We start from the raw sequence: 24,219 nt of genomic DNA, 5'->3' as shown, positions 1-24,219 counted from the left end.
CATTACTATGGTCTCGTCTTTTTATTCAGTGTTCCGTATCTGCCCCATTAATACAAGTAAATGTTTCAGTTTTTTCGATATGTTTTTTAGATTCTGAAGGAGGTAGTATTTCCCAAGATGCTGAATTCATTTAGTCTCTCTATTTTCTGTTCGTTTATTACAACTGTTCTTGGGGCTGGGCCTCGAGCTTTACAAGACATGACTTCTGATTTTTGGACCCTATTATTAAGTTATCGCCCTTGGCAATTATATTTAATTTATAAATGGCTTTTGAAGGGTCTCCTCGCTCTCAACTATAGGAAGTTGGTCATCAGCAAAGAGTGTTGTCTTTACATATTACGATGCGTAAAGTTAGCGTAAAACTATTTCTTTTAGCCAGTGCCTCAGCGTAACATCAACATACATAGTAAGAAGTATCGGAGCTAAACTGCATCACTGCCGTCATCCTGCATTTGTTATTAATTTAACAGTCTTTTTCAACAATTGCAGTTTTGGTAGGTCGTTTCATGGACTATTCTTAGTAAGTACCGCCTCTCCTGCTTAATATTTCCTACTACGTTCACCCGTCTACATTGTCAAACTGTCAAAAACATTTGCAATTAATAAATGGCAGATATATTTCTCTGTTAAAATCTACATGCTTTTCATTTATTTCTCTGATGAGGTGTTGTGTAAACGCCCTTCCCAAAGCGAGATATTTTCTAAACAAGGCGTTTTCTGAAGTTATTGAGAGGTATTGTGTTATTACTTCTGAAAATATTTTACATCCATTGTTGAGTGAAAGTATGTCCCTAAAATTCTCACAGTGTTTCGTATTCTGACGTCTTAAATGCAGGAATTACTATGGCTAATTTCCAGCTCTTCTGAATTTATTTCGTTGTCAAGCATTTATTTACGATGAGAAGAAACCTAAAGTTCATAAGAAGACCCACTTATTCATTTTAGAGGGAGAGATCTGACTCCATCGACAATGTGAGAGATCTCGTTGTCTTCCATGGCGGCTGAACTAATATAAAGCTCTCGAGTTTCCAGCCAAATCCGTTCATAAAAATGTCGCGACTTTTCGATGATTTCACGCTCATCTTCTAGCGAAATATGGGGAAGACTTTTTAATACACTCCATTCTACAGGCAGAGAGTATTGTTAGAGTACTGAATCAGGGAGGGTTCAGTCCAATTCCAAGCGAACTGCTAGAGGGGCAGTGGTGTTCCCTATTGGGAATAAATGGGAGGGGATTACCATTCTGGCATATGCCTTCCAACCAAGTGAAATCTCCTGAAAACTAGGATCAGAACCAGGAGATGACAACTATTTTAAATCTAACTGTGATACAATATGTGTCAGAAAAAGTGAAACGTGTTTGTGAAAAGTATTTATGAGTATACAATCTACTTGTTCGATGTGTGCACTGTGCCTTCGTGACGGTAGGTTGGTGCTGTTTATATAGGCGATGCAGCGCTCTGGGCTGGACCCTCCCCCTGCCACAGGAAGGGTATGAGTGTGGATGGGCGAGGAGTGGGAGGGAACGGGCTCGAGTTCCGGTGTAGTGAGTCAGCCATCACCTCGCGCGTTGTCATGCCTCTAGGCTGGGAGCGATCGCACTATATTATGGCCAATAACGAATCCCAAGAAGAGCTCATGTGATAGCCACCACCTTTGTTCACGAGGTGATCATGAGTCCTAATTTTGATGACTCCCTTCATTACGCCGTGCCAAAATCCACTCGCACTGCACAGCACTCTTCCCCGTTCAAAATCAAACTTATGGCTTTCTCTCCAGCTTTTGGCTTCCTACGCAAGACGAATATATCTGGTGAATTTCAAGCAGCGCTGTTGAACGCAGCATTGGGTTTGTCCGATGTATCGCAGCTCAAACTCACATTGAATGCTGCAGACATCCGGCATGTGCATTCCCGGTGGATCCTTGGCGAGCGAACAAGATCTTTAATCTTTCGCGATAGTCGGAAGATGGTTTTAGCATCACATTTCTCGAAGATCCTTGTAATATTTCCTGTCGGTGGTCGCACATGAGGGAGAAACGATTATCGCTTGTCCTGGTCCTGTGTTATTTCGGAGCTGCGGTTATTAATCTGTGTGTCACTAGCCTTTCCTCTGGAAGACTTCCCTCAGGTGTCGCAGTTCGGTAGACAGGCTTTCTTGGTCGGCTATGGCCCGATCCCTGAGGACAAGTGGTTCTCGAAACAGTCCTGCCTTTGCCTGGGTTGTGCCAGCTGCATGCATGCAAGTCTGACTTGTCTGTTGCCAGTTTTCTGCATACAGAGGGACCTAACGTGCCATTTTGCTTCTTCCGTATCTAAATGTCAAGAAATTAGACGCAGTCACATTTCTCTACTTCCATGGTGAATTGTATGTTCTCATGGATGATGTTGATGTGTTCAAGAAATTCACGGTATCCCTGCCAAGTGGCCACACAATGAAGGTATCATCCACGTGTAATACAGAAGTGTTCCGGTTTGAGGCGTGCGGTCTCTATACCACTTTCCTCAGAATGTTGCGTGAATAGATTGCTTATTTGATATGAGGAGAAACCCCATAGCCACACCATCCACCTGCTACTTTCGATAATTCACCAGAGGATCATATGAGTGACATTCATAGAAACGTTGACGAAATCATTCGGCTGGAAACCAGAGAGCATTATACGAGTTGTAATTTCAGAGTTTAGTCAGGAATATTTTCCAAGTGTGTTGGTACAACGGACTGATGATTCCACAGCAATTTAATTCTTTTAGTTTTTTATGCTCATTTATCTATTACGCAGAAAATATCAGCACAGCAGTGCAAATGAAATATCGACGGTTTATGTTGTGTTTCTTGTTTGGAAACATATTTCTTCCATTTACTTGAGATGCCAACGGCCTTGCCGCAGTGGTAACACCGGTTCCCGTCAGATCACCGAAGTTAAGCGCTGTCGGGCTGGGCTAGCACTTGGATGGGTGACCATCCGGTCTGCCGAGCACTGTTGGCAAGCGGGGTGCACTCAGCCTTTGTCAAGCAAACTGAGGAACTACCTGGTTGAGAAGTAGTGGCTCCGGTGTCGGAAACTAACATAGGGCCGGGAGAACGATGTGCTGACCACATACCCTTCCATATCCGCATCCAGTGACGTCTATGTGCTGACTATGACACGGAGGCCGGTCAGTACCGTGTGAGTTAACGAGCATTTAGCTCTCATTTAAGTATATGGCCGAAAGAGCCAGCCTTCAGGAACTGTGAAACGAACCCTGTCGTCCAGGAGAGGCTCTCTGCATCGCGGTGTAGCTTGCTGTCCAGGTTTCGAGAGGGTGCGTTTCTGGATGAGGTATCGAATATATTGCTTCCTCCTACTTATACCTCCCGAGGAGATCACGAATGTAAAATCAGAGAGATTCGAGCGCGCACGGAGGCTTTCCGGCAGTCGTTCTTCCCGCGAACCATACGCGGCTGGAACAGGAAAGGGAGGTAATGACAGTGGCACGTAAAGTGCCCTCCGCCACGCACCGTTGGGTCGCTAGCGGAGTATAAATGTAGATATAGATGTAGATGTAGACCGTGCGCAGATTCGCCACGAGATGGGGAAATTCACAGGCGTCTATTGCGCTGTAGTGTGCGAGTGAGTCAGACGAGAACCTACGTCATAAGGAAACCCAGTAGAAGGCGATTGTGGCCAGGGAAACGCAGCAGTGTTAAATGTGGCGGACCTAAGATCGGCCATAAAGCGGAACATCGCTGAAAATTATTTCATTCTGTAGTAGTGCAGGGAATGAAGCTACAGTAATTTTAATCTACCATACTTCATAAAATTTCATGGTGAACCCAATAAAACCTGATATTGATCATATCTATAATACTTTAGGATTTACTGTTGAAGTGAAAGTAACAAGTTTTGTAACAAAGACCTGAATGCTAAAATCTGAACGCTTTGGTCAATCTTAACGATCGACATTTCATATAGAAGCGCATCATTAAAATGACAAATGTTGTATATATCAACGCTGTAACTTTATTCGTTTAAAATATATAGCAAATTTAAACTATCAGTATTTTCAGTTAAGCATCAGATCATCATTTCCTCCACACGAAACACATTGAGCGATGACAGCGAGACACCTTATTGAATCATTAGGTAATAGAATATTTGTTGTAAAGTTTAGTGCATAATAGTTACTTTTGTTCTTTATTTATTTATCAGAAATCACATTGGTGCAAGGCTAATGGCCGTGGCATTCAAAGCTAAGAAGGAAATTGTATTGGTTTTATGTAAAAGAATTTAGCGTTTTTTATGTAATGGGTATTATTATTACTTTATTTAGAGCGTGAAAATGATCAAGCTTTGATTATTTAAATATGTTAAAATTTAAAATAGTGTAGAATAAGCTGTAGCCAATCACATGTACGACTTCAGGAAGGGAACTGCCCTAGTCAGTTCAACGAAGATGTTGGGCGCGCGGGAAACGCGCTTGGAGATGGGCAGAAGGCAGTTCTGGTTTAGGCATCGAAGAGTACAATTCTGGTCGAGACACCAACGGGGACAATTCGGATGGAGACGCGAAAACGGACAGTTCGGCTGGACACACCAAAGGGTACATTTCGGATTGAGACGCGAAAGCCGACTGTTGTGTGGTATCGCGGGACTTAGTCTCTGAGCGGTGAGCAGCCGCGCGCCTGATGTGAACGCGTAACTTTTCGCGTAGATAACTTGTATTACGCGATGAGATTGTGATGATCGAACTGTGTCAAATGGATATGTGCTCGAATGTAATAGTAATTCTAAATGCGACCACTTTCGCCATTGGTTTTTTTTTTCTGAATGAACATTATTCTAACCAAACTGCAATTGTGTGGCCTACATAATTTATGGGTCGTTAATTTAGTTCCCGGTATCATTATTACTGTTGTTATATGTTACATTAACTTTGTTTCATACAATTTCGCAAACTTGCCATCAGCCAGACAAGTTAACCAAAGGGTCATAAGTGTATAATTTAGGGCGTATAATGCGACACGTGCGTTTCAACCCCCAGACGAGTTTGAGCTAAGACATTTCGACGAAGAGGAACCGCATGTGGGCTCGAACATCTTTGGGATGTTAGCTAGCAACCGTTGGGCCTTCATGGCCTGTTCGGGAGGAGCTTTATATATATATATATATATATATATATATATATATATATATATATATAAATACCCTAGCCGAGCCTCAGGTACAGGGCGGGTCGCAGCTGGCGGATAGCGAACGATCCATCAGATATGGTGGACAGCTGCGAATAAGGGGAAACCCAAATAAGCAGTCCCGGACCGAGGCGGCAGCATCACGAGGGTGTGGGAGGGTGACTTTTGGCAAGGGTCACACTCATTCAAAAACCACAGAACCCGAAGACGTTGCTGTGTCATGGCGAGTAAGTGCCGCCATTACAATAAGCACTGTCAACACCCAAATCCAGGACGCGTCTGAAGTGGGAACCATCGGCATCCTGGTCAGCGTCTGTTCACACAATGTGCGGCTGGTCATAATGCGCCAGGAACTAACAATCCCTGGTTCTAAACACCCAGTGGAAACACTGGACCAACTTGATTACAAGCAAGTATGACTCGTGCAAGTAGTAACAACATTACCCCAGGTGGTAACCAATCCACCCATCAACAGATGGCAACCAGGAATTCGGATTCTGGGGAACCTGGACTTACACGATTACACCAGAGAAAGTCGGAGCTCTCTGGCAAACTTCCACTTAAAACACCTACATACATTGGAACCTTTAACATAAATACATTAATCCAACCAGGAAAACTTCTAAACCTTACAACAGAACTTGAAAAGCAAAAGATAGTAATACTAGCTTTACAGGAGACACGTTTTACAGATGAAGAAACATCAGATTATGGCAACTATCGCATCTTTAAGAGCAAGACGGATAAACGAATCGGAAGAGGAGCCCCCCATCTCGGGATGGCGTTTATCATACACAAGAGCGTGCTCAGCTCCATCAAGGAAGTTACTCCCGTAAATAATAGGATAATGACGATGCGCTTACAATGTGCCAACAAAACATACACAATGGTTAATGTTCATGCTCCCACAAACGGAGACAACAAGAAAAACCCCATAGAAACAGAAAAGTTCTGGGAAAATTTGGAGAATATAATGGCCAAGATTCCAAAAGATGATACAAAAGTTCTACTCGGCGATTTTAATGCCCAAATTGGTAGAGAGAAAATCCACCAAAAAACCGTAGGCAAATATCCTGCACATAAATTTACCAATAAAAATGGTACAAGGCTCGTCGAACTATGTAAGCAGAATAACCTGAAGATAATGTCAACATCTCTAAGAAAATGTCCAAGAAAACAAAAGACATGGAGATCTCCTATACAACAAATTGGCGAGTTTCAAATAGATCATGTGGCGATTTCATACCCAGTACAAAAAGAAATTTACGACGTCCAAGTACGCAGAGGAGCAAACATTGATTCAGACCATTACCTAACTAGAATTAAAATCAAGTTTACAGCACGAAGAAGTCATCAGAAGAAAACAGAAATACAGAAATATGACACCAAGAAGATTAAAGAATCTAAAGTAAAAGAAGAATGGGAGAAGGAAAAGGCAAACACATGGGAAGAATTTCATTCTAAAATCACGCGAATAGCTAAGGAAACTATTCCCTTGAAAAAGATATTCAAACTCCCTTGGTGGGATTCAGACTGTGAAAATGCATTGGAAAGGAGAAAAAAGGCATTTCAAGAATATAACAGTAAAAAATCACAAGAAAGTCTACATTTATTTAACGAGGTTAGAAAACAGGTTTCAAAATCCATTAGGCAAGCAAAAAGGAAGTACACAAAGGCACAACTGGATGCCATAGAAGAAAATTTCCAAAACTATAATACAAGAGACTTCTACAGAACTTTCGCAGATAAAATACGAGGATATATCCCTCAAAATTTGTGTTTCAGAAAACCTGATGGTAAATTAGCCCTAACAAACCAGGAAAACTGTCAAGTATTGGCTCAATATTTTTCTAACCTACTAAATTGCCCAGAACCTAGTTTAAGGTTTCCCAAAGAAACCAGTGCCAACGCTCAACCGGATTCATTACCACCAACACAGGAAGAAATCAAATGTCACATTAAAAACTTAAAAAATAATAGAACATCTGGCGAAGATGGCATTGTTGCAGAGCTATTAAAAAACCTAGGACCAAAGACGTTGCAAGAGCTCACAAAAATAATAACAAAAATATGGGAAACAGAAAAATTACCAGAGGATTGGAAATGTGCCCTTATTCACCCGTTACATAAAAAAGGAGACAGAACAAATGTCAATAACTACAGGGGAATCTCACTTTTACAAGTCACCTACAAAATTCTCTCAACATGCCTGCTGAAAAGAACACAAGAGCAGCTGGAACGCCAAATTGGTGATTATCAAGCAGGCTTTCGCCCCGGTCGCTCATGCATAGAACAAATATTTAATTTAAAGACAATATTAAAACACAAAGCAATTAGAAATGCCCCCATAATTTGTACATTTGTAGATTTTAAGAAAGCCTATGACTCAATTGACCGGCAATCTTTGTTTAACATTTTAGAGGAACTTGGACTTGACTCCAAAACACTAAGGCTTATCAAAGAATCACTGACAGACACTGTATCTAAAGTTAAATTCAGGGGAGAAATCTCTGAACCTTTTCTCATAAAAACTGGAGTACGTCAAGGTGACGGGCTATCTCCACTTCTGTTTAATATAGTCCTGGATAAAGTCATTAAGGAATGGGAAAAAGAATTAAAAAATCAATCCTACTGGAAACCAATCCATCTTGGTAGAACCAAAGACAACGTGGAGATATCTTGTTTAGCATTCGCAGACGACTTGGCCATACTTGCAGATGATGAAGAAATCGCCACCAAACAAATAGAGATCCTTAAGGAATGCGCGGATAAAGTAGGTTTACAAATTTCGTTTCAAAAGACAGAATTTTTCTGTACGAAATTCCATATACACAGTTTGAACACAAAATATGGAAAAATAAATAGAGTAAAACATTTTAAATACCTAGGTGAAATTTTGGAGCCAACCGGAGGAGAGAAAGTTGCACAGAAGATCAGACAACAGAAAATGAAGAGAGCATATGGTATGACACATGAAATATACAATAAAAAATGCATCTCCTCGAACACAAAAATCAGACACTACTGCGCAGTAATTAAGCCAGCAGCACTATATGCTAGTGAAACGCTCACACTCCACACAAAATGTGATTTAGAAAAAATACTAAAAGAAGAACGCAAAATTATGAGAAAGATTTTAGGTCCAAAATTAACAGAAGAAGGATACCGGATACAATCAAGAAGAACCACAGAAACTATATCAAACCTGGCAGCAGACATAAGAAGGCGAAGATTAAAATTTTATGGACATGTCACTAGACTTCCCCCCACACGACTCACCAACAGAATTCTCACTTGCATAGAAAAAGTCAAATCAACAACACCATGGATTAGCCAAGTAAAATTAGATTTACAAAAAGCAAATATTGAACTTAAAGATGGCAAAGATAGAAAAACTTTTAGAAATAAGGTGGAAAAGTGGATTGTATTGTCGGAGAAGGAAGCACTAAAGAGACCAGGAACAAAATGGACAGAAGAAAGAAAAAGAAAACATGGAGAACGAATGAAAGAAGTATGGAAGAAACGACGTCAGAAAGCTTTGCGTGATCCTTCTGGGTCCATTCGCGATAAGTATAAGTAAGTATATATATATATATATATATATATATATATATATATATATATATATATATATATATTAAGTCTCTTGAGATACTTGCTGTTGCTCCAGCAGTGTTAGTCGTACGTAAATAGCGACATAGACCGGTATGGATAGGTGCTCATGTGCACCATTCGTATGTGTTCACTGACTGCAATGGAAGAGCAGCACAACAAGACTGTCCTGAGCTTTTCCTGCAGCGACCGCAACCCCATCACAATATTTCGCATCACAGATTTGTCGCTTTAGTTTGTGCTTTATGTTGAACGTTTTGGTGGCAACTTGTTATAGGCTTTTTCATTGTTGTGAAAACTATTTCCACAGAAGCAAAGGTAATTGTGGTAACAAATGAATAAAACGTAATTACATCATTAAGAGATACCGTAGACAAGGGTCCGCTACACCAAAATACTCAAAGGAATATTCTTGAAGGACCTCCAAAATTGTGGCGATGGAGTTCGGGTTTAGCCTATACAATCAATACGTTAACAAAGGCTCTCAAAACCGCTTTTCCCGATATCACTCCAATACCGATTCCGGAAATGAGCGTTTGGCTGCTGGATTTCAGCTACCACAATCAGTATTCGTGCTTTTCATGGTGTTGTCGTGTTCCACTTGCTATTTAAAATGTTGTATAGTGCGGAATAAGTGATTTAAAAAGAGAAGAAGTAGTGTTCGACTGTCCAGGAAGGTATATCATTCATCTAAAGGCTAACATATTTTATCTTTATTAAATAAATTTATATGTCTCCTGAATTAGAGTGGCAGCAACCCTATTAACAGTATAACTTGCTACTTTCTAAACTGCTATACCCACTCTCTCTGTTAGTTGCAAAGGCTCTCGTGCAAAAACAATGGCTGGTGACTATTTGTTAATTTTATGCTCAGAAAAATATCGTGTCTTCACTTAGACGGAAGTTTCCTACCTATTCGAAGTCTACAAAAGTATGGAGTACGGTAATCTTCCACAATTGATCACTTTGTACTTTTTCCTACAACGCACGTGATGCAATTGGGTGTAATAAAACAATTTCGAATGGTATATAACCTCTCCTCCTCCTCTTTACGACTTCACCGACATCCATAAGGAATCTTACAGTGTCTTCATTAAAACTGTTACGGAAGTACTGACATGCTCATTTCATTGTGTTGTGGAGCAACTGATCCACAGACAACATTCGAGTAAAACAAATGACGCTCGGAGAACTCATGTTGCACCGGATCGCAAAATCGATAGTGAGAAACTACGAGGGTTGGAAGCTTAATAGTGGCAACTACACTCCTGGAAATTGAAATAAGAACACCGTGAATTCATTGTCCCAGGAAGGGGAAACTTTATTGACACATTCCTGGGGTCAGATACATCACATGATCACACTGACAGAACCACAGGCACATAGACACAGGCAACAGAGCATGCACAATGTCGGCACTAGTACAGTGTATATCCACCTTTCGCAGCAATGCAGGCTGCTATTCTCCCATGGAGACGATCGTAGAGATGCTGGATGTAGTCCTGTGGAACGGCTTGCCATGCCATTTCCACCTGGCGCCTCAGTTGGACCAGCGTTCGTTCTGGACGTGCAGACCGCGTGAGACGACGCTTCATCCAGTCCCAAACATGCTCAATGGGGGACAGATCCGGAGATCTTGCTGGCCAGGGTAGTTGACTTACACCTTCTAGAGCACGTTGGGTGGCACGGGATACATGCGGACGTGCATTGTCCTGTTGGAACAGCAAGTTCCCTTGCCGGTCTAGGAATGGTAGAACGATGGGCTCGATGACGGTTTGGATGTACCGTGCACTATTCAGTGTCCCCTCGACGATCACCAGTTGTGTACGGCCAGTGTAGGAGATCGCTCCCCACACCATGATGCCGGGTGTTGGCCCTGTGTGCCTCGGTCGTATGCAGTCCTGATTGTGGCGCTCACCTGGACGGCGCCAAACACGCATACGACCATCATTGTCACCAAGGCAGAAGCGACTCTCATCGCTGAAGACGACACGTCTCCATTCGTCCCTCCATTCACGCCTGTCGCGACACCACTGGAGGCGGGCTGCACGATGTTGGGGCGTGAGCGGAAGACGGCCTAACGGTGTGCGGGACCGTAGCCCAGCTTCATGGAGACGGTTGCGAATGGTCCTCGCCGATACCCCAGGAGCAACAGTGTCCCTAATTTGCTGGGAAGTGGCGGTGCGGTCCCCTACGGCACTGCGTAGGATCCTACGGTCTTGGCGTGCATCCGTGCGTCGCTGCGGTCAGGTCCCAGGTCGACGGGCACGTGCACCTTCCGCCGACCACTGGCGACAACATCGATGTACTGTGGAGACCTCACGCCCCACGTGTTGAGCAATTCGGCGGTACGTCCACCCGGCCTCCCGCATGCCCACTATACGCCCTCGCTCAAAGTCCGTCAACTGCACATACGGTTCACGTCCACGCTGTCGCGGCATGCTACCAGTGTTAAAGACTGCGATGGAGCTCCGTATGCCACGGCAAACTGGCTGACACTGACGGCGGCGGTGCACAAATGCTGCGCAGCTAGCGCCATTCGACGGCCAACACCGCGGTTCCTGGTGTGTCCGCTGTGCCGTGCGTGTGATCATTGCTTGTACAGCCCTCTCGCAGTGTCCGGAGCAAGTATGGTGGGTCTGACACACCTGTGTCAATGTGTTCTTTTTTCCATTTCCAGGAGTGTATTTATTTACAGCTCGTACAAAATACATACGTGTTTCAAAGTTTTACTGACCTTCAAAGTAGTCACCAGCATTGTGTATAACCCGTTGCCAGCGATGTGGAAGTCGTAGGATACTCTTAGCAGTGCCAGTTGTGTTGAAGCAGTCTGTTGCCCGACCAATTTGTAGCGGTTCTGAAGCGAATTCCGTGAAGTGTTTCCTTCAGTTTATAAATCGAGTTGAACTTAAGAGGGCTTAAGTCAGGGGAGTGCAGTAGATGGTATAGCACTTAGCAACCCCATCAGTCAAACAAATCAGTAACAGCTCACACTGTACGTGCTTGAGCGTTGTCCTGCAAAATGATGTTCGGGTCCTGCAGAGAATGTCATCACTTGTGTCTCTATACTGTTCATTTCTGGAACACAACCTACGACCAGCTTAGAGACAGAAGTGATGTCACTTTCTACAGGACCTGGCCATAATTTTGTAGGACAATGCTCAAGCACGTACAGTGCAAGCTGTTACTGTTCCCTCTTCCGGAAATTGTTTTTCGTGTAAATGAGGTGATGGACTACCTCATGCAAGATGGGTACATCTCCAATTTCATTACTTTTCCAACGTTTCAAAACAAGATGTTTTGTAAAGCGGGGTACGCTGAGCGACTAAATATGATATTTCTTTAAGAGTGCAGTCAGACAGCATTATCGTATGATTTCATGGATTTAAATTTTGTGTGTAAGAGGGCACTTTATTGAGGGCATATCTGAAGATACACATTAACATATATTCCAAATTAGAAGGAAGAGCAGGAAGCTTACAAACTGTGTGTTTCCATGTACCTGACTGTTTCTATCTGTGTGTGTTTGTGTGTGTGTGTGTGTGTGTGTGTGTGTGTGTGTGAGTGAGTGTGCGTGTGTGTGTGTATTCTAGTTATGACTTCACTAAAGCTTTTTTATTATGGTACCTGGTGTTCGGGGTGGATGCGTGTGTGATTTAGGTCATAATATTTGCATGAGGGATAGAGGAGTATTATTATTTATCTACTTGAAGTTTACTAACTTCAAAAAGGTTTGGCTACTAATGCTTGTTTTATTGTTTAATATTTGTTTTTTTTGGTTGCTTTTGGAATTTGGAAATTGTCTTGTAATGTTAAGAGAGGTCTTTTTCTTAATGCGTGTGATTATTTTCCTGCCGTTTTTATTGAAATAAGGGGTGATTATTTTGTCGAAGGTGTTCTAAGACGTTGAATGCCTGGTGCCATATTTTTATGCTTTTTATGGTCTTTGTATCTTACTTCAAATGTTCTACTGTCTGTTCGAAGTACAAATCTTCACAGTTGTTACGTTGAAGTTGGAAAATGCCAGATTTTTTTATGTATGTCAATGTGATCTTCTTTCTTCAAACATTTCTGTACGGAAATATACTTCAGTTATTAATAAATGTCGCTACTGATCCCCCATGGTATACAAAACGGACCAGATCGCTGTTGCAGAAGCAACGAAAAAAGCATGCCTAACTTAAAAGAACGCAAAGTCCCCAAGATTGGCAAAGTTTTGCAGAAGTTCGAAATATAGTGCGTACTTCAATGCCAGATGCTTTTAATAATATCCACAACGAACCTCTGTATCGGAATCTGGCAGAAAACCCAAAGAGATTCTGGTCACACATAAAGTGCACCAGTTGCAAGACGCAGTCAATACCTTCACTGCGCCATAACAACGGTGAAGCCACTGATGACAGTGCCACTACAGCAGAGTGATTAAACACGGTTTTCCGAAACTCCTTCACCAAAGAAGACGAAGTAAACATTCTTGAATGCCAGTCAAGAACAACTGGCAAGATGGGAAACATAGCCGGCCGCGGTGGCCGTGCGGTTCTAGGCGCTCCAGTCCGGAGCCGCGCTGCTGCTACGGTCGCAGGTTCGAATCCTGCCTCGGGCATGGATGTGTGTAATGTCCTTAGGTTAGTTAGGTTTAAGTAGTTCTAAGTTCTATGGGACTTATGATCGCAGCAGTTGAGTCCCATAGTGCTCAGAGCCATTTGAACCATTTGGGAAACATAGAAGTAGATATCCTCGGTGTAGCAAAGCAGCTCAAATCACTTAATAAAGGCAAGGCCTCCGGTCCAGATTATATACCAGTCATGTTCCTTTCAGAGTATGCTGATACAATAGCTCCATATTTAGCAATTATATACAACCGCTTGCTCACAGGATGATATGTACCTAAAGACTGGAAAATTGCTCGAGTCACACCAATACCCAAAAAGGGAAATAGGAATAATCCGCTGAATTACAGGCCCATATCACTAACTTAGATTTGTAGAAGGGTTTTGGAAAATATACTGTGGTCGAACATTATGCATTACCTCGAAGAAAACGATTTATCAACACACAGTCAGCACGGATTCATAAAGTATCGTGCTTATGAAACACAACTAGCTCTTTATACTCAAGAAGTAATGAGTGCTATCGATAGGTGATGTCAAATTGATTCCATATTTTTTATATTTCCAGAAGGCTTTCGACACCGTTCCTCGCAAGCGTCTTCTCACCAACTGCGTGCCTCTGGAATATCCTCAGTTGTGGGACTGGATTCGTGATTTCCTCAGAAGGGTCACAGTTCGTAGTAATAGACGTAATAGAAGTCATCGAGTAAAACAGAAATAATACCCAGCGTTCCCCAAGGAAGTGTTATAGGCCCTCTATTGCTCCTGATCTACATTAACGACATAGGAGACCATCTGAGTAGCCTTCTTAGATTGTTTGCAGATGATACTGTCAACTACCGTCTTGTGAAGTCATCAGATGATCAAAACGAGCTACAAAATGATTTAGATACGATATCTGTATGGCGCGAAAAGTGACAATTGACCCTGAATAAAGAAAAGTGTGAAGTTATTCACATGAGTACTAAAAGAAATCCGCTAAATTTCGATTACACGATAAGTCACACAAATCTGAAGGATGTAAATTCAACTAGATACTTAGGGATTACAATTACAAAGAACCTAAATTGGAACGATCACATAGATAATGATGTGGGTAGAGCAAACCAAAGACTGCGATTCACTGGCAGAACACTCAAAAGGTGCAACAGGTCTACTGAAGAGAGTGCTTACACCAAGCTTGTTCGCCCTATTCTGGAGTACTGCTGTGCGGTGTGGGATCCGCGTTAGGTGGGACTGGCGGATGACATCGAAAAAGTTCAAAGAAGGGTAGCTCGTTTTGTATTATCGCCAATGACATTATACGTGAATTGGTCTGGCAATCATTAAAACAAAGGCGTTTTTCGTTGCGACGAGATCTTCTCTTGAAATTTCAATCACCAGTTTTCTCCTCTGATTGCGAAAACATTCTGTTGGCACTGACCTACATAGGGACAAATGATCATCATGATAAAATAAGAGAAATCAGGGCTCGCACAGAAAAATTTAAGTGCTCGTTTTTTCCCGCGCGCTGTTCGCATGTGGAACGGTAGAGAGACAGCTGAAAGGTGGTTCATTGAACCCTCTGCCAGGCACTTTATTGTGAATATCACAGAAATCACGTACATGTAGGTGCCTTGTTTTATTCCTTGTTTATTTAGGACGTTACCAACCCCGTCAATTTGTTTGCAAATGTCAGTTGGTACAGCCAGTCTATTGAACTTCTTCCTATTCTTCAATGCACATAACATCACAAACATTTCAAACAAGCCGAGAAACCTAATGACGACTTGTTGACGATTCGAAGAGCGTTTACATACTGTAGAAAAACCGATTGTGGAAGCGGAAGTCTGGCGGCCAGAGCCGCATTTCCAGAATTGATACTGGAGTGTTTACAGCAAGGCGGACAGCACGCGCGAGCCGCGAATGGCCTGTAACAGCTTTGCTCGATTCTTCCCGTAAGTCGTGGCTACAGCGCGGCATTTCATTTAGTATTGCGGTGTGGAATTTTGGTCGGTACAAACCTTTTCAGTTCGGCAGAATAGTGGTGTTAGCGCTGTTTATACTTCATTATTTGTTTGTGTTATGAATGACGTTCACATGTCCAGTGACTATTTGGACTTTAAGGGGCAGTCTAGCGATCTGTCATCACAAGCTTTTAAAAATGAACTGGAATGATAGAACAGAGGGATGAGAAATCTCAATACCTATTATGCAGTCGCATACGCTACGGTTATTGCTATGAAACAATATTACAGTGCTATGCAGAAAGAATTTAAAGACTTAGTTGACAATGAAGGAGCAAGACATTACACCGATAGACACACGGACTCATCGGTCAGTAATCAAAAAGCACCTTGCGCTAAATTTTCAGCTATGTAGAACTTAGTGTGTCTGAATGGTATCATTTCTAAAGTGACAGGCATTATTTCGTTGTCAGTTGCAACGGTTTTCGATGGAACCAAACAAAGAATATAGAGACTTTGTATATTACTGCAGTGTACGCTGGTTAAGTCAAGAGACTGTCTGGAACGATTTTTCCACTTAAAACTCGTTATTGTTGAATTTGTGAAGGGAAAAGGGGGGAAGGAACGAAAATTAAAACATGCAGAATGGATTGCAGATGTCGCATTTTATGTGGACTTGACTGCACACTGCTCAGAGCAAGAGACTGCAAGGTGAGAAACAACTTCTTTCTGATTACGTGAGGATGCATTTAAAAAGAAAATTGCGTTCTAGAAGGAACACGTTCCGACAAACACCGCCGGCCGGAGTGGCCGAGCGGTTCTAGGCGCTACAGTGTGGAGCCACGCGACCGCTACGGTCGCAGGTTCGAATCCTGCCTCGGGCATGGATGTGTGTGATGTTCTTAGGTTAGTTAGGTTTAAGTAGTTCTAAGCTCTAGGGGACTGATGACCTCAGAAGTTAAGTCCCATAGTGCTCAGAGCCATTTGAACCATTTTGAACAAACACTGTCCAATTCCATTAGCTCACATGCGTTTTAAAGAAAATGTGAGATCTGAAGAATTCATTGTGGCCTTCAAAAATTAGAAGGACAGTTTCCTAGACGTTTTCAGGACACTGTCAATCTTGCATGTCTTTTCGAACTTTTCTCGAGATCGTTTTTTGATTCAGTTGAAAGGATCACTGTGGCTGCAGAGGTATAACTGATTGCACTGCAAAGTAATTCCCGTTTTAATGACAAACCTTTTTACGTTGAAAGTGCCCAGGACGTCTACATTGCTTTCTTCAGATAGTGTTTCCACGTCTCCATAAGAAGGTTGCGGTAGTACCATAATATTTCGATCGACTTAATTGTATGAAAGATCTTTTTCCGATTATGAAACTGAATAATTTCAAATGACTAAGCACTATCGGACTTAACATCTGAGGTCATCAGTCCCCTAGACGTAGAACTACTTAAGCCTAACTAACCTAAGGACATCACACACATCCATGCCCGATGCAGGATTCGAACCTGCGACCGTGGCAGCAGCACGGTTCCGGACTGAAGCGTCTAGAACCGCTCGGCCACAGCGGCCGGCTAAACTGATTAAGTTAAGATTACGTGGCAACTAGGGTGGGAAAATCTATCAAACTGCCTACATATGTCCGTATGCGAGATAAAAATTATGTTATTATTCAGCGTGCCCGAAATAATTAAATAATATTGATATGTTGTCGAGAAATGTGAAAAATATGACCAAATAATATGCAGTGTGACTGCATTGCTATTTAAATGTGGCCCATTCACAGGTTCCACGTCTGCCCCCTCCAAGTGCTGAGACAGCGTGACCTGGCCTTGGGCGTTGTGTGCAGCGTGGGTGAGCACTATGGCATTCGCGTCAGGGCACGGCCTTCGAGCCGGAGTCTTGGCCACGTGTGGTTGACAGTAACCAACCAGAAGAGGAATTAGGATGTCGGTTTACAGCTAACCTGATTTCTGAGTCCGGTGTGAACAGGAGAATGCACGCGACAGCAGAGATCCAATGAGAGCAGAGCGTAACTATTTTACCTGCAGGCCGAGGGGCATGCCGGAGCTGGGGTCCAGGCCTGCCGGACAGTGCGTGGCTGGCAGCCCCAGCGTGTTGAAGATGGCCAGGTAGGCGTTGTTGGGGAAGCGCACGAACTGCTCGAACAGCACGTTGGCCGGGTGCGGGGCCGTCGGGTACAGCAGCACGCCGTCCTCGCCCAGCAGTTCCTGCAAACACGGCGACACACAACTTCATGGGTGTAATCTACTCAGGTTTTCAGTTGGACAAGTCTGGGAAGTGTACTGTGGGTACAGGGACTTGTTGGTCTTATAGAGAACAAATGAGCAGACCAACTGCCGAAAATAGTGCAGCACCTAGTGACTGTCATAGCATACCTGCCAGCCAAGAGAAATGGAATCGACCATGTTAGTGAACACAGACTGCAGCATCAGAGGCTCATGGTATTGGGCGGGCGATTGAGCAAAAAAGTCCGCATCACCTTTGGTTTCTCAACTCGGCGCTCGCGAGAAAAGAAATAGCTACAGTTAACAGACCAAGAGCAAGTCAATGAATTATACGAATAAATGAAGAAAAAGTACTATAATAATTTCCAGGTATTGTAATGTTGGTTTTATTTACATTTTGAGGTTACATTACTTATTTATACTGTAAGCATACATGGCAAATTCATATAGTAGAATCAACCAAATAACTGTTATGCATTACATGAATAAAGTAAGACATGTCAATAATAAGGGACAAATGACAAAAATAATAGTTTATTAGACAATTTAGTCTTCTTAGCGCCGATGATACAAAATGAAACATTGCTTTGGATGGAGTCCCACATTGCATTTTACACAGAGAAATTTTGTGCGTGGGTGCCTTCTCCAAGCGGTCATTTCTCAGGGTTCCTATAAGGAACAGGTAAAGACATCATGTTCTGAAATTTATATCCAATATTAAGGTATCCCTTGGCAGTGCAAATAAGTTAAGCTTCTATGTCAATGCAGTCAAAAGATACGGCCATATATGTACTATAATTTGACGCGTGCCAACTGAGTTATCAAAACACACACAATAAATTTACATAAATATAAGCAGGGCGCCCATAATTTAAAAAGCTGTAGAAAGAGAATCACTGCTCAGAAGACGTCAAATTTGAACAGCATATCATTCACGCACAGGGGGTAACATCGAGAACCAAGAAAAAATTTAACGAAAATTTTGATTAATAGATGGCACTGTAAGCGTCAGAATATGCACAACAACAGACGGACTTGTTCGTCAGTTTGCTTCTGAGATGCCCGACATGACAGTCTCCATGAAGGATCACGTGCTAATGGTAAAGCTCTTTTACAAGAATGGTGACTGTGAGCCAGCAGCCCTGCAGAAGTTCCGGATACTCAAGGGTACAAAAAAAGGCGCTGGTCCGACGTCTGCTAATGGTCTGGAGAAACTGATTACAACATTCGAAAACACAGCTTCATTTGAAGTGCAGTGTGGCAGAGGGAGGAAAGCAGTTGATCCGACATCTGTCTAAGATGTGGCCACAGCACTGCAGGTGGGGTCGAGAGTGGTGTGCAAACATGGAGTGCATGGGAGATTGCCCATATGTTGAACATACCTGTCAACGTGGTTCATAATAATCCATATCCATATAGAATCACCCATGTTCAGAAGTTGCTCCTTGCTGAGCTACCTTTTGAATTTCTTACTTGCATGGAATTGGACAATGGATGGCCATCGATCATTCTGTGGAAAGACGAAGCCCGCTGCCATCTCCAAGGACATATCAATACGCAGAATTGTAGAAGATGGGCGGACCGCGCGCACATCACTCTGTACCACTTCATTCTGCAAAGGTGGCTGTGTGGTGCGGATTGGCAGCATCGTTTATCGTAGCACAGTATTTTTTCTAGGACATGAGTCCTTGGGATCTCTTAGCCGTACCCTCTCTGGTAAACAGTATGAGAGTCTTTTGGCACCAACGTCGTTCCAACCCTTCAACAGCAATCGTCCTATATTGTGGCGGCAGAGGGTGCTCCTAGTACAGTCATTCGAGGCGTAGCTCAGTGGGCGTGCTCCATTCATCCTGCATGACCACTATCAGCGTCTAGATGGAACGTGCAATTCCGTTGCAGGTTTCGCGACGCCCATGGCGTGGTATCGATACGTGATACCACAATTTCTTTACAGCCTGACCGTACAGATCACTTGATCTTACTAGGTGTGACTTCTGGCTGTGCCGTTATCTGAAAGCTGTTGTTTTCAGTGCTGAATTTAAGGCATGCATTGCACAACACATACTGAACGGGAACCCCAATACACTCTGATCTGTTGTACAACGCGCTGCTTCTCGATTTCAGTTTGTGACACAAAACGGTGGACAGCATATTGAATATGTTTTCTGCCAGTTTCACAAATGGAAACCGATGCCATTTTGCTTTTTATGCAGTTTTTGTCCCTAGGGCGATTAAATATCAGTGTCATTTTGCTTTTTATGCTGTTTTCGGCAGCAGAACAGCTGACAACCGATGTTATTGTGGTTTTTATGGGGTTTTTGGCACCAGGACAGTTAAAAACCGATTTTTACCACCAAATGTGGATCGACGTTGGCTGAACATTGAGCAGTAAGGAATCAAACTACAGGCAAATCAAACTACAGGCGTCGTATTGCGATTCATCTGTCATTTGTAGGCGGCGTATTTACGTTAAAGCACTTACAGTGCCATCTATTGGTAAAATTTTCGTTAAATTTTTTGTTCTGTGATGTTCTCCCTGCATCAGTAATATGCTGTTAAATTGGACATCATTCTGAGCAGTGGTTCTTTCTCTACAGCGTTTTGAAACTGGAACTTTAATTACACACACACACACACACACACACTGGATGATTCAGCAGCCCTTATCTATATATTTTATGCAACCGCAACAGCTTCAAATACCACACCCAAGAGTTTCATATTCTCTCGCTAGAGAGAATTAACAGGATCTTTTTATATGAAATTTAATGTAGTTAAATTTTGTACTGGCATACGTTGTCGCTAGAGATTGTAGTTCGCTAACGATTTTTACACCGGAATTTTAATTGAGAATTCGACAGAGGAGTTCCGTATTAATCTAGTACGATATTCGGTTTAGGAATATGTGTTAACGGGAACAGTAAAACATGAAGAATAAACAGAATTCCAGCAGCGACTGAATAGCCCTGCACCTCGGCGGCAGTAGGCAGCGCGAGTCAGGGCGACACAAGACACGGGCTAAGTTGGCCATCGAAGACATGGAGAAAAAAGTTTTTATTGTGTTTTACTGTCCCTCTTAATACTTTTATCTCAAGCAAGTATCGTACTATGCTAATTTTGGACCGCATCGACATCTACATCTACACAGATACTCCGCAAGTCACAGTACGGTGCGTAGTGGAGGTTACCCCGTACCACTACTAGTCCTTTCCTGTTCCATTCCAAAATACAGCTATGGGTAAACGACTGTCTATATGCCTCCGTATGAGCCCTAATGTCTCGTATCTTATCTTCGTGCTTCTTACGCGAAATGTATTTTCGCGGCATTAAAATCTTTCTGCAATCAGCTTCAGATGCTCGTTCTCTAAATTTTCTCAATAGTGTTCCTCGAAAAGAATTTCACCTCACCTCCAGGAATACCCATTTGAGTTCTCGAAGCATCTCCGTAACACTTGTGTAGTGTTTGAATCTACCGGTAAGGAATCTAGCAGCCCAATCGTGAATTGCTTCGATGTGTTTCTTTAATCCGACCTTTTGCGGATCCCAAACGCTTGAGCATTACTCAAGAATAGGTCCCCTTTGCAGGTGAAGCGCTTTCTCCTAAAATTCTCTCAATAAACCGAAGTGTAGCATTCGCCTTCTCTACCATAATCCTCACACGCTCGTTCCGTTACATATCGCTTTCCAACGGTGTGCCCCGATATTTTAACAGCATGACTGTGTCAAGCAGAACATTACTACTAATGCTGTATCTGAATATTGTGGGTTTGTTTTTCCTAGTCATCTGCATTAGCTTACATTTTTATACAGAAAGCTGCCATTCATCACACCACTTTTGTATACGTCATCTCGTATCCTTCTACAATCACTCAACTTCGACACATTCCCGTACACCACAGCACCATCAGGAAACAATCGCAGGTTGCTGCCCGCCCTGTCGGCCAGATCACTTATGTACATAGAAAATAATAGTCACATTTCCTTGGGGCACTCCTGACGATTCGCTTGTCTCTGATGAACACTCGCTGTCGAGGACAACATACTGGGTTCTATCACTTAAAACGTCTTCGAGCCACTCAAATATTTGATAACCTATACCATATGCTCGTGCCATCGTTAAGAGTCTGCAAAGGGACACCGTGTTGAATGCTTTACAGAAATTTAGGAATATGGAATCTGCCGTGCCCTTCGTCCACAGATTGCAGTATGTCATGTGAGAAAAGGGCAAGGTGAGTTCCGCACGAACAACGCTTTCTAAAACCAGACGTCAACTTCTCGGTCACAAGAAAATTTATTATGTTCGAACTGAGAATATGTTCAAGGATTCTGCAGCAAACCGATGTTAGAGATATTGGTCTGTAATTCTGAGGATCTCTTTCCTTGCCCCTCTTATATACAGGCGTCACCTGCTTTTTTTTTTTTTTCAATCGCTTGGGACTTTACGCCGGACGAGAGATTCGTGGTAATTGCTAGCTAGGTAAGGGTCCAATGCCGTATAGTAATTTTTGTAAAACCGAATTGGCATCCCATCCTGACACGGCGACGTATTTTTTTCAACTCTTTCAATTGCTTCTCCACGCCAGGAATGCTTATTACTATGTTCTCCATATAAGACTTTGTGCGATCGTCAAACGATGGCATGTTTGTTGTAGGATTCTCCTGCATGAACGATTTCTTAAAAGCGAAATTTAAAACTTCGGCTTCTGTTTTGTTGTTTTGAACTGCCACGCCAGACTGCTAATCACTAATCCTCGTCTCTATACTAAGGCTATCAATAAGTTCAAGTCTGTTTGTAGCTAAGAGGTCTAAGACATTTCCATTGCGCATGTGCTGCCGAACTAGCTGCCCAAAACAGTTTTCAGAAAAATTGTACAAAAGTACTTTGCATAACTGTCTGTCTGTATCCCCTGCAATGAATCCAAAAACCAAGTGAAACCATATGGTTCCAGAGACCTTCCCAAGTTTCTAAAATCTCTGATGTATATATGCTGACTGGAGCGACGAATCAAAATTTATACTAAGGCCAGAACCGTTGTCTCCTGCCCACAAGGCAGATGCGCTAACCATTACATCACCTTGATACAGTGGCTTTATTCAAAGGCACAGACTGTCTTAGCATGCTTCCCTCCTCAGTCCAAATTCCAGCATCTAACGAAATGGGGGATCCTGCCTGAAACCCTGGGTAGTCCGTATAGTTGTGCAAAGCAACTGTGCGAGGGTGGTGCAGTGATTAGCGTATCTGCCCAATGAGCAGGGGACCTGAGTTCAAATCCCAGCCTCGGTGCAAATTTTCATTCGTCGCTCTAGTCTGCACATATACATCAGATATGTCTGAGACTTGAAAAGGTCGCTGGAACCATAGAGTTCCATTTCATTAAAGCACTATGCCTGGGATTCAGGCAGGATCCCCTGTGTCGTTCGATGCAAAGATGCTATTCCATTACAGTTGGAGAGCCTCTGCAATGGTGTTCGAGTTTAGGGGGGATACCAAGCAGGCTGAGGCACGAATGGTAATTTGGGCTGAGGAGGGAGGCGTGCTAGGATAGTCCGTGCAGCTGTACAAACCATTTTGCCATGGTGGGGTATCGGTTAGCGCATCTACCTAGTGAGCAGGATACTTACTTTCGAATTCCAGCCTTGGTATAAACGTTCATTCTCGCTCGAGCCTGCATACATACATCGGGGAGTCCGCAGAAATTCCACTCTATACTCGGTAGATTAAAGTCATGATATGGGTATTAACTGACCGTAGACTTCCTTTGAATGAATCTAGAACTGTCACAGCGCAATCAAATGGCCGGTAAAAACATCCAACAATTAACTTCGTTTCAACTAGACCTGTTACGCGCGACCAGATATCTTCACTGTCACAACCACCTTCGAATAGACACGTAAATTTGCGTTGTGTACAACGAGAAACAAACCGACTCTTTCTGTTGAAACTGGGAGACGCTTGAAATAAGTGATGAGTAGTATTTATTGGGTTCACTCTATCTACACTCTGCAAGAATGAAACTGCAAATACCTGCCGAAACACCACAGAAGTTGTGCCTGTCTTCTAAGAGAGAAGACACCTCCAGTATGTATATACATTGAGGTGACAAAAGCCATGGGATAGCGATATACACGCATGTAGATAGCGGTAGTATCGCACACTACGTATGAAAGCGCAGTGCATTGGTGGAGCTGTCATTTGTTGTACTCCGGTGATTCATTTGAAAAGGTTTCCGATATGATTATGACCGCAAGACTGGAATTAACAAACACTGAACGCGGAATGGTAGTTGGAGCTAGACGCATCGGACATTCCGTTGTATTGTATTGTTTTGTATGGAACTAGGGACCTAGAAACGACTCAGTGGATCACAACCCCACAACAGGCTCCAGCAGTCTACTCACCCCTCCGCCGCCCCACACCGAACGCAAGGTTATTGTGCGGTTCGGCCCCCAGTGGACGCCCCCCCCCCTCCCCCTCCAGGGAACGTCCCATACCAGACCATACCAGACGAGTGTAACCCCAATGTTTGCGTGGTAGAGTAATTATGGTGTATGCGTGCGTGGAGAACTTGTTTGTGCAGCAATCGCCCACATAGTGTAACTGAGGCGGAATAAGGGCAACCAGCTCACA

The 24,219-nt window shown here is 43.0% G+C and overlaps 1 protein-coding gene and 1 pseudogene across 1 annotated transcript in view; one reads left to right on the top strand and one right to left on the bottom strand.

Moving 5' to 3' along the window:
- LOC124625231 (fatty-acid amide hydrolase 2-A-like) overlaps window positions 1-24,219 on the bottom strand; it is a 255,926-nt gene that overhangs the window by 12,687 nt on the left and 219,020 nt on the right. Inside the window, exon 10 of the mRNA XM_047149155.1 lies at window positions 17,388-17,573. Coding sequence (XP_047005111.1) covers window positions 17,388-17,573 — 186 coding nt within the window. The remainder of the gene's footprint in view (window positions 1-17,387; window positions 17,574-24,219) is intronic.
- LOC124557182 lies at window positions 2,871-2,988 on the top strand (annotated as a pseudogene).

Source organism: Schistocerca americana, chromosome 1 (assembly GCF_021461395.2).
Source record: "Schistocerca americana isolate TAMUIC-IGC-003095 chromosome 1, iqSchAmer2.1, whole genome shotgun sequence".
Classification (NCBI taxonomy): domain Eukaryota; kingdom Metazoa; phylum Arthropoda; class Insecta; order Orthoptera; family Acrididae; genus Schistocerca; species Schistocerca americana.
Note: the sequence above shows the minus strand (reverse complement) of the source record. Positions and strands in the feature narration are given on the sequence as shown.